General features: G+C 35.0%; 1 protein-coding gene across 2 annotated transcripts in view; it reads right to left on the bottom strand.

The window, feature by feature from the left end:
* LOC135676585 (uncharacterized) overlaps window positions 1–12548 on the bottom strand; it is a 34175-nt gene extending 21627 nt beyond the window's left edge. For both annotated transcript variants that reach the window (XM_065187922.1, XM_065187921.1), the window contains exons 1-5: window positions 12400–12548; window positions 12179–12281; window positions 11998–12061; window positions 11435–11536; window positions 11299–11363 (exon numbers count right to left, since the gene is read on the bottom strand). In XM_065187922.1, the coding sequence (XP_065043994.1) occupies window positions 11299–11363; window positions 11435–11536; window positions 11998–12061; window positions 12179–12281; window positions 12400–12467 (402 nt within the window). In that variant the 5' untranslated portion in view covers window positions 12468–12548. The remainder of the gene's footprint in view (window positions 1–11298; window positions 11364–11434; window positions 11537–11997; window positions 12062–12178; window positions 12282–12399) is intronic.

Consider the following 12548-nt stretch of genomic DNA (forward strand, 5'->3'; position numbering starts at 1 on the left):
TCGAAATTTCGACCATTACCACCCGGCACAACTCAGTAACGGTCGAAATCGACCGTTACTGCACTATAATAGTGCTACAGTGCTCTAACGATCAAATTGACAGTTGGAACCCTTTCTCATAGTATTTAAACCCTTCTTCTTCCCTATTTCACTTCATTAGATTCTCATGCTCTCTTAAACTATATTAAACTCTTTTTTATCTCCTAAATTCTACAAAACATCGATTTGTAAATTCAATCGAGGCTAATTTGGAAAGATTAAGAGGAAGAACATTCTAATCAAGAGGTATGTATTCTCTTTCTCTAATTGGAGAGTAATTAAGATCTTTAATATTATGATTAGTGTGTTTCATGCATATTAAATATTGAATATTATTTATAATGTTGTGATGAGTCATTTTAATGATGATTTAATCAAAATTTATTCGATTTTATGTCAATTCAATGTGTTTAATACATACTAGGGTGTTTGTCATGTTTATAATGTTGAAAGAGAAGTAATTAGTGAAAAATTAATTATGTTAATCATGTAATTAATGTATCTAATAATGATTTTATCATAATTTGAATCATATTGAATCAAAATTATATATTTAATGTTTCTTTTATATGTTTGACATATATATGACGGTAAAATAGGTTTAATTAGGTTTTATTAAAGTTATTTATTGCTGCGATTAGTCATTTTAATGATGATTTAATCGAAATTTGTTCGATTTGATGTCAATTCAATGTATTTAATATCTATTAGGGTGTTTGTCATATTTATAGTGTTGAAAGAGAAATAATTAGTGGAAAGTTAACTATATTAATCCTATAATTAGTGTATCTAATGATGATTTTATCATAATTTAAATTATATTAGATCAAAATTACATATTTAATGTTTCTTTTATGTGTTTGACATATATATGATGGTAAAATATGTTTAATTAGGTTTTATTAAAATTATTTAATGCTGCGATTAGTGATTTTTTATCGATATTTGATCAATTTAATATGTTTATACTTTATAGTTTATTTGATTTAAATTTGGTAGGATCATGACACCAAAGGAACAGCCACATGATGATGTATGAGTTCATACCCGAAAGATAGATGGAAACCGTCACCATTGGTAATGTATTTATTGTGACTACATTGGCAAGGATGGAAGAATAACTCGAGTGAAAATGCATTTGGCAGGCGGGTATCCTGATGTTGCAAAATGCAAGAAGGTTCCGACGAAGATCCGTAAATTATTTCAAAGCAAGCTACAACAAGCAAAGGAAGATACATTAAAAAAGAAGGCAAGGGTTAAGGAAGAATATTACAGGGCTACACAGGAACTAGTTTATGATCAGTATGAGGGTTGCAACGATCAAATCGACCCGCATCTCATAGCTAGGATTCATGCATCATTGGAGCATTAGTATACGGTCGATAAAGCAATGAGGCATTGACGACCTGACTCACAATTGGAGCATGGCAGTGGTAGTAGAATCCAAAGGTCGGCCAGCATGAGGCAACCAACTGCTCCTTCTCAGTTAGACCGAACTAATAGCATGAGGTATGGTGGACTTCGTGGTTTTATGAGAGGTCTTGGCAGGAGGTCCGCACCATATATTATTGATATTGATCCGCAAGCCTATCCCCCACAAATAGCGAAACAGACACGGATTGACGATGCATACACAAAAGAAAAAAAAATTGGATATTGGGAAGGCAATCTCAAAATGGTTCAACTTCCACAGGATTCCAACCAACACAGCCCAAAGTCCATATTATCAGAGCATGGTCTCTTCTATTTAAAAGTCTGGCACGTGGATCCAACCTCCAACACCGAAGGAGATTTACAACGTGTACTTAGATGAGGAGGTGGCAGAACTAAAGGATTGGATCAAATCTTTCAAGAGTCAATGGGACGAATATGGGGTGACACTGATGTGTGACAGTTGGACAGGACCAACAAGAATGAGTATCAACTTTCTTATTTATTGCAACAGAAGAGTGGTGTTTCATAAGTCCGTTAATGCTTTTGAAAAGATCCAAAATGAAACTACATTGAGAGCTTGATGGACACTATAGTAGAGGAGATTGGATCATAGTATGTTGTCCAAATAATAACTGACAATGGAGCGAATTTCAAAAAGGTCGATTTGCAATTGATAGAAAAAAGAAAAAGTTTGTTTTGGACTCCATGTGCAGCTCATTGCATAGATCTAATGCTAAAGGATATTGGTGAGTTGGATGTGGTCAAGAATTGTATAGCTCGAGCACAATCAATTACAAAGTTTATATATAATCATCATTGGGTCCACGCTTTAATGCAAAAGTATGTAAACGGTGAGATCCTCCGACCTGGAATTATTCGGTTTGCTACCAATTTTATTGCATTAAAGTCATTACAGCAAAAAAGGCATGGCTTAAAGGCAATGGTCATCTCACAAAAATGGTTTGAATCCAGAAATTCGAAATTGAGCGATAGAAAGAAGATAGAAAAGTCCATTCTTTCCTCTAGATTTTGGGAGACTACGGTAAAAATCATAAAAGGTGTGGAACCACTTTATATTGTCCTCCGTAAGGTCAATATGGACAAGCGTCCACAGATGTCGTATCTTAAATATATGCTGATTTCAGCAAGAGAGGAGGTCAGGAGAGCATTCAAAGATGATTTTAAGGCCAACCAATACGTACGGATAATTGATCATCGGACCGAAGTTTATATGGATCAAGATATCCATCATGCAGGTAAATTCATATTTAGAAAAAATTAATTTATTATTATTCAAATAATAAAAAATCATACTAACAAAATTATGTCTTGCAGCGTACTATCTAAACCCGGTAATTCAATATCGATATGCTCTCGGAACGCAAAATGATTTCCTAACGACACTGCGAAATGTTATATTTCGGCTTTAGCCAAACACTACTGATGTAGCCGATGCTCTTATGGAGGGTCGGTTATTTCGAAAAACAGTTAGTTCATTCTCCAACGTTGTAACTACATCGTGTCGGTACACTATGGATCCTGGTGACGAAAAGTTATACATATTGATTATCAATTATATTTAATGTTAATTATTTGTTATGCTAATAAAATCTTATTTATATCTTTTTGTAATCGAGTGGTGGCTACAATTTAGAGGGGATACACCATATTTAAGGAAGGTTGTCATTCGTTTACTTACACAGACAACAACATCCAATGGTTGCGAACGTAATTGGTCAACGTTTGCATTGATTAATACGAAGGTCCATAACAAACTCTCCTACAGACGGTTAAAGAAACTAGTATATGTCCCTTATAACATGCGGCTAAGATTGCGATATGCTGAGTTGGATAAGGAGCCAGAGGAACCAGATATTGATCTCATTGACCTCCAATTCTACAACGAAGATTCAAAGCCAATGTTAGATTGGGGTGAAGCAGCAGAGAACCAAGAGGATCCTCTACTTGATGAGGCGGGAGATCCTCAGCGTCCTTCACGTTTCATCACCGAGGCAATAGAAGAAAAAGAAGCACAACCCCAACAGGTGAAAAATCCCCCTCGATTACAACGTGGCAGGAGTCAAACAACATCGAGTCAAACTGCTTGAGGAACTACAGACACCCAACGGTCATAGTCATCCGCCCAGCGTGCAAAGGCAAAGAGGAAGGCAGTAGTATCAGTGTTGGAAAGAATCGAGTCGGGCAACGAGACACCTTCACAATCACATTCAGCAACTCACTCGGTCCAGAGACATGACAGCAACACGGACAGCAGTGCCTCGACGGATGATGGCGGTGATGTCGGGCAGTCGTTGGTCTCGTCTACACAACTTGAGGGTGGTGCATGGATTGAGGAACAATATTTTACACATGTCACCCAAGATTCAGATCATGGAACTCGACAAGGTACTGGTCAAGTTTATGCGCGGAAGGGGAAGGGAAAGAGGAAGGTAGTGGATGAATTTGAGCAGATGTGACAGAGCCTACATGATATAGACACAGAAAGAAGCTCATCGTATTCACAATCATCGTATTATGGAGAATCATACGGGCAACAACAATATGATGATAGTTGGTCATCCTTCTCTGAGCAACAGTATGATACAGAGCAACAAATCAGTAGCGAAAGTAGAAACTCTGAAATTCACCAATATATGCCTCAAGAGCTGTCTCGGACAAATATGATTCATGACAATCAGCCTACGATCAACACCACAATAATGCATCAATGGCATACAGTGTATCAATACACTATGTCATGGGATCAATTTCATGATTGGGTCCAACAAACAAATATTATTGATATATAGATGTATAAGATCGAGGACCCCGATCCACCACCTGTAGAGGCCCGTCGTTCGTTTTGGTGGTAGAATCAAAAACCAGGTATATCTATATATGTGATTATTTAATTCATTTGAATTTTAGAGTTTATATTGTAACAAAATAGTCTAACAATTTAAATGATTTTTCTGTAGATATTTCAATATTTACAGAAGGACAATCCATAACGGACTGAATACAAACCTTGAACAAGACTTCCTCAAAGCCCGAAAAAAATATGTGATACTATTCTTCCTCCACCCTTGTCAATGTAGTCACAATAAATACATTGTCAATGATGATGATTCTCATCTATCTTTCGGGCATGAATCCATGCATCATCATGTGGTTGTTCCTTTTGTGTCATGATCCTACCAAATTTAAATCAAATAAACTATAAAGTATAAACATATTAAATTGACCAAATATCAATAAAAAATCACTAATCGCAGCATTAAATAACTTTAATAAAACCTAATTAAACCTATTTTGCCATCATATATATGTTAAACATATAAAAGAAACATTAAATATGTAATTTTGATCCAATATAATTTAAATTATGATAGAATCATCATTAGATACACTAATTACATGATTAACATAGTTAATTTACTACTAATTATTTCTCTTTCAACACTATAAACATAACAAACACCCTAATAGGTATTAAACACATTGAATTGACATAAAATCGAACAAATTTTGATTAAATCATCATTAAAATGACTAATCGTAGCATTAAATAACTTTAATAAAACTTAATTAAACCTATTTTACTATTATATATATGTCAAACACATAAAAGAAACATTAAATATGTAATTTTGATCCAATATGATTTAAATTATGATAAATCATCATTAGATACACTAATTACATGATTAACATAGTTAATTTTTCACTAATTACTTCTCTTTCAACACTATAAACATGACAAACACCCTAATAAGTATTAAACACATTGATTTGACATAAAATCAAACAAATTTCGATTAAATCATCATTAAAATAACTAATCGTAGCATCATAAATATTTTTTAATATTTAATATACATGAAACACACTAATCATAATATTAAAGATCTTAATTACTCTCTAATTAAAGAAAGAGAATACATACCACTTGATTAGAAAGTTCTTCCTCTTAATCTTCCCAAATTAGCCTCGATTGAATTCACAAATCGTTGTTTTGTAGAGTTTTAGAGAGAAAAAAGAGTTTGAGATAGTTTAAGAGAGCATAAGAATCTAATGGAGTGACATAGGGAAGAAGAAGGGTTTAAATACTATGAGAAAGGGCTCCAACGGTCAATTTAACCGTTGGAGCACTGTAGCATTGTTACAGTGCGATAACGGTCAATTTCGACTGTTATCGAGTTGTGCCGGGCGGTAACGGTTTCGACCGTTACCGCCTGATATTACCCTGTATTATTCGATATGGGGCGCTTTTAAATGTTCCGCCCGGTTGCAGGCGGTCCGCGTACCGATATGCCGTCGGACCGGTATGTACTGCCCGTACCGGGCGACATCATTCGATATTGCCTACCTTGACTGGTATATAGTTAACAGTATACTATTAGCAGTATACTGTCGAGTCGATGTGAGTAAAGGGAGTAAGAGTAACAATAGTGGCAATGGCAACGGGAGCGGGAGCGAGAGCGACGATTGTGGCAAGCAGCGACAGAAGCGATAGTGGCAGCAACGGCAACGAGCAACGAATAGCGACAACGGTGTAAGAGTAAGATTGAGGCTGCTAACTAAGAGAAGCAGCAATGGTAGCAGGATCGAGAGCGGGAGCGGCAGCAGAGAGCAGCGATAATGAAGACAGGCAACGATAGCGGAGAGAGGCAGCGGTAGTAGAGAGGAAATGCCAACGGCAGAATCGCGAGCAGGGTTAGGGTTAGAGAAGTTGCGAGAGGGATGTTGGGAGGCCGATATCGGTGCTTTAGTTAGTTCAATCGAACCAACTGAAGCACTAGAGACCGAACCAAACGTAAAACACTGGTTCGATCGCCAGGTTTAACCCGGGCGCTCGCCCGAAGCGCCCAATACTTGGGCTCGAGCGAGCGCCTAGGCAGCGCCTCTTTGAAGCGAGGCGCTCGGGGCTCGCCTCGCCCGAGCGCCTATTGAAATCGCGACATATTGTATTAATTTAATATTGGAGGATATTGAAAAGATTCTTGAAATCAAGAAGACTTTAGAAAAAGCAATCTTTGTCATTGGATTTCTCTAAAATCATAAGGGGGCTTTGAATATAATGAGAGAATTCACAAACAGTAGAGAATTGGTGAGATAAGATGTCACTCGATTTGTTACTTTCTTCTTAACATTACAAAGCATACATCTTCAAAAACATAACCTAAGAAACATGTTTACCTCGGAGAAATGGATGACAAGCAAATGGGAAAAAAAACGAAAAGTAAAAAGGCCAGTGATATCATTTTAATGTCATCTTTTGGAAGCTTATAATTTATATATTAAAAGTAATAGACCCTCTTGTTCGAGTCCTTCGATTGACGAATAATGAAAATAAACTTGCAATGAGATATATTTATGAGGCTATGAATAGAGTAAAGGAAACGATTCAAAAGTATTTTAATGGAAATGAAGAAAAGTATAAGAAAATATTTGCAATCATTGACGAAAGTTGGAATTGTCAACTTCAACGCCCATTACATACAACAGGATATTGTTTGACCCCAAAATTCTTTTATACGATCGCCTCTGATAGGTTTGATGCAGAAGTTCCAAATGGGTTATATCAGTGCATTACAAGATTGGTTCCAAGCCTTGAGGTATAAGATAAGATCATATATAAATTATCTTTATATAAAAATATCGATGGTCCCTTTGAAATTCCAATGACAGTTCAATCTAGGACAACTACATCTCCAAGTATTAATAAATTGATATAATCAATTTTATCTATAGTATGTTACTATGTTATTTCTAATAATAAAATAAATTTTATAGTTGAATGGTGGAGTCTATTAGGAATTCTACCTCGAACTTACAATAATTGGCTATCAAAATTTTTAGTTTGATATGTAGTGCTACGAGTTATAGAGTGTCTTTGAGCATGTAAAGATCACAAAATATTTTTATTTCAATTAATTTATTCCGTTTTAGATAGATGTATCAATATATTTTCAAATTATATGATATGACAGATTCACTCAAAAAGAAGAAATCGGTTGGAGCATCAATGATTACATTATCTTGTTTTTATATAAAATATAATCAAGCATTGAAGGTTCGTTATGATTTGTAAAATAGCATTGATCCAATCTCATTACAAGAGATTGATAATTAAAATGATTGGTTGGTGGAAGAAATGGCTGAGATCTTACAAGATACCGAAAACAAGCTTGTCTTTGAAGATGACAGTTTGATATTGGAAGATGTGGCAAGAGCCTCAGGTGTTAAAGAATTATAAATATATACAAGACAGATGACAAAGGGAAGAATGAGGGCAAAAGCCTCAAACTCATCTCCTGCTATTATTAAAGATGATGAAACATATTTTGACGAATAAGGATTAGAGGAAGAGAAGGATGATGATATGTTTGAAAATGACGATACTGATTATGATGAATGAATTTAATGCAAAACTTTATTATTTTAAGTCTTTTGACATTTTTGTTATTAGAAGATGGATAATGTGACTTGGTACTTTAGATCTTTCTAACTTAATGTCATATTTTTATTTATATAATCATATTTATCAATCGTATTATATATTTTTATATTTCAGAGTGCCTCGCTTTGCTTGGGTGAGCGTCTAGCACCTTGGACATTTTGAGACCTTGGCAACTATTGCTTTTTAAATCACTATATTATCCGTCTTCTAATAATAAAAATGTTACATGACTCAAAACAATAAAGTTTTACATCAAATTCAATCATCATCATAATCAACATCGTCATTCTCAAACATATCATCATCTTTCTCTTTCGCTCGTTCATCTTCATCAAAATATATTTTCTCCTCTTCGACAATAGCAGGAGACGAACTTGAGACTCTTGCACTCATTTTTACCTTCATCATCTACCTTGTACAAGTCTGCAACTCTCTAACACGTGAAGCTCTTGCCACATCTCCCCATGTCAAGTTGTCATCTTCAAATACATGCTCATCTTTGGCATCTTGCAAGTTCACGCTCATTTCTCCAACCAACCACTCATTTGAATAATCAATGTCTTGTAATGAAATTGGATTAATGTTATTTCATGATTCATGACGAGCCTTCAATACTTTATTATGATTTATATAAATCAGATCATGTAATCTTTGATGCTCTAACTGATTTTCTCACTTTGTGTGAATCTATCATATCACATAATTTAAAAATATATTAATACATATATCTAAAAAAGAATAGAATAATTGAAACAAAAATATTTTATGATCCTTACATGCTCGAAGACACTCTAGTTTCACTCACAATTTGCTACACTACAAGTCAAACTAAGAATTTTGATAATCAATTGCTATAAGTTCGATGTGAAATTTCCAAATAAACTTTCATCATTCAACTACAAAATTTACTTTATTATTAACAATAACACACTAAACATGAAATTAATTATATAAATTTATAAATACATGGGGATGTAATTGTCCTAGATCGACCAGCATTCGAATTCCAAAAAGACCATCGGCATTCTTATATAAAGATAATTCACGTATGATCTTATCTTGAACCTCAGGACTTGGAACTAACCTTGCAATGCACTTATATAACTCATTTACAACTTCTGCATTAAACTCAATGGAGGTGTTCTCATAAAAGAATTTTGAGTTCAAATAATATCCTGCTACATGTAATGGAGAATAAAGTTGATAATTCCATCTTTTGTCAATGATTACAAATATTTTCTTATATTTTTCTTCATTTCCATCAAAAGATTTTTAAATTATCTTCTTTGCTCTATCTGTAACCTCATAAATATATCTTATTGTAGGTTTTTTGTCATTATCCGCCAACCAAAGGACTCGAACAAGAGGGCTCATTACCTTTAATGTATAAACTATTAGATTCCAAAAGGATAGCATTAAGATAATATCATCGGCTCTCTTACATTTCGCTTCTTTTGCCCATTTGCTTGTCACTCATTTCTTCGAGGTAAACATATTTCTGAGGTTATATTTTTACAATGTATGCTTTGTAATGTCAAGAAGGAAGTAGCAAATTAGATGACACCATATCTCACCAATTCCTTAATGCTTATGAATTCTCTCATCATATTTAAAGCTCCAATATAATTATAGAAAAATCCAACGACAAAGATTACCCTTTCTAAAGTCTTCTTGATGTCAGGAATCTTTTCAATATTCTCCAATATTAAATCAATGCAATGTGTCGCAAATTGAGTTCAATATAAGTGTTGTTTTTTCGCTTCAAGTAATTTACCTAAAACAAAAGATAACAAAATTGATAAAACTTAGGTGTTTTATAGTTCTTTCATTCAAATTAGAGACATAAAGTAATTAAAAGATTAAAAAATTCAAAAGATAAATCTTATTAAGTAACACAAAGTTGCTTTTATTATCGGTTATAACTTGGACAATATTTTGTTCACCAACTTCTTTTATAAGCTTATTAAGCAACTCATATATTTTTTCTCCAGAATTCATAAAAGATGATGTATCTATTGACTTCACAAACATAGTTTCTAAAGAATAATTATCATAAAATTAATTATACTCTTATGTCTCCTGTCGGTCCAAGCATTTGACATAATAAAGCAAACATGTTTTACCCATGATTCTTTGTGACCCTTTAATAAGTTATTTGTATAATCCAACTCTTTTTTTAATAATGGAACTTGCAACTCATAATAACTTGAAGGTTTTAATCCCCCACTATATGTTCCAATAGCTTCAATCATCTCTTTAAAATTGTCTAAACGACAAGTACTGAGGAAAAGGCCAGCATAATAGAAGAAGTGAGCAATATGTTGAATTGTTCTTCCCCTTATTTCCTTACCACAAACATCACTTATATTTGTTTGTCTTAATTTTGCTCCCGCTTGCCCTTGTTAATCCTGTGATCCGTGATACATATATAAGTTCATCGGCCCCTTTTCACCCTTCTTAAAGACTATGTTTTCTTTTCTTTTTCTATCAAATACCCTTTTCCCACTTGGATTGACATTTTTTTAATAATCTTTTTCTTCTTCATCTCTAATATGTTCAACATTATCCTCGAGTAAAATCTCATAAGATTTATTCCTATGCATCTTTTTTTTAGTCATATAAGCTAGCAACTCTTCTTTTACATCAGGTAAATACTACGTGCATGTCGATGCATTATTGAAGTTCCCTACTTGATGCTGCTTTGCACGTGGGTCGGTAGGTTTTGCAAGTATAATAATAGTATGTAGCTTAGTTGGTTCAATCAAACCAACTAGCTATTGTTCAACTGAACCAGACTTAATAGTGCTTTGTTTGAAACGAGCACTTGCCCGAGGCGCTCGACGCTTGGGTTCAGGTGAGCACCCAGGCGACGCTTCACTGAAGTGCACTACTTGGTCGAGGCTTGAGGCACTCGAGCCACACCTCGCCTCACCCAAGCATCTAAGCGAGTACCTGGGCGCCTATTTAAACCCTTGTCCTCGAGTCAACAAAACTATATTGCAAAGATGTAAATCTCCAACAAGAGGAATGTCTCAGTGCTTCAGGTTCCAAACAACATTAGATGTGGATAGCTAAGCATCACTCGAAAAAAAGCTGACTACCTCTCTCCTAACAAGCTACCAAGCACCAATAGGAAAAAAATGAAAAGAAAAGGGGAATAATCAGTAATAGGATCCCAAGAAGTCTCATCTTTAAACACTATACATGACATGAAAAAAAAAATAAAATGGAAATAAGGGAAAAAAAAAACTCAATATCACACATTATGGTACAAGCTGAATCTGCTGAAGTTTAAACTCGAATGTCAGAAGGAGGAAAGTTCAGATCTCAGCAGGCTGAAAATAAACGAGAAAATAACAAACCTGTGAATCGAAAAATTTCAACGAACAAGTCAATGCTTCAAGATCACCATCCAGTTGGACCAAATCTGCAACACTCCAAAGTAGTTAAAGCAACAACTCAAACAGAAGTAGAAAGTAAAAACCTAGAATAAGTTACCTCCAGTAACCATTCTCGTGAGCGTCTCAACTTCACTGGAAATATTGGTGTTCTCCTCCTCTGCTGAGCATATCTCCTTCTTCAGTTGTTCCATGTATGACTCTGCAACAACGAGCAGAACTGACATGAATGGAAGAGGTCACAAGTAAACAAAGTTACATGTAATAGTCCATGCTTGTTTCCCAAGAATAAACCCAGGGCATACCTAATGCACAAGGCTCCCGCCAATGCGGGGTCTGGGGAGGGCCACTATACGCAGTCTTACTTTGAAGTATTTAGAGAGATTGTTTCAATAATATTTACGAATAAAAATAATGAAGATACAATCTATTAAAATACAAAACAAATGCACGTTACAGAAACAAAACAAGCAAGGTACAATCAAAGAAAGTGTGACATCACATATTTACGTTATTTTTAATTTTTATACCCAAAAATGCAGTTGACAATCAATATCAGATAAAATGAAAAGAAAAAGAAAAAAGAACCGTCTTTTAAAACTCATGGTATATGTAACACATACTTGAATTCTTGACAAATTAGAAGCAAAAGAATTATCTTGCCTAAATCATCAATCCCTAGAGACGCAATATTTTGTTCCTCCGCCTCCGACCGCTTAAACATTTCCTGAAATATAGGATAGTAAAACCGAATTAAGCATCGTTTACCGTATTGCAAGCATTGATACAAGCAGAATGGCCGTTGTAGTAAAATTTGAAAATGGAAACAAGAAAAAGAGGGGACCTGGAGATCAGAGGAGCAATCGTCTAACTTGTTCGTATCAACCGACGAGGCATCGGACGAGCTGAAGAGCCTCATTTGCATCTCGGAGGCCACCTTTAAGCGACTTCAAATTTTCGATTTCGAGACGAAAGAACGGAGGCAGCATCAGCCACCAACGAATAATTGGGAAGAAGAATGTCATTAACAAGGATCAAGATTCGCTATAACACCGAATTCCTCACCTTCGAAAGTCCTCCAAGTCGACCGGTTCCATCCGAGACTCCTCCGACGATATTAGGGTTTCCGCCATCGACGCTTTCGCTTCTCTTTCTCTCTCCCTCCCAACCTCGATTTCAAAAGAACCGGTGGGGAGGGGCGGTTGTCGGATCTA

Source organism: Musa acuminata, chromosome BXJ1-6 (genome assembly GCF_036884655.1).
Source record: "Musa acuminata AAA Group cultivar baxijiao chromosome BXJ1-6, Cavendish_Baxijiao_AAA, whole genome shotgun sequence".
NCBI lineage: Eukaryota > Viridiplantae > Streptophyta > Magnoliopsida > Zingiberales > Musaceae > Musa > Musa acuminata.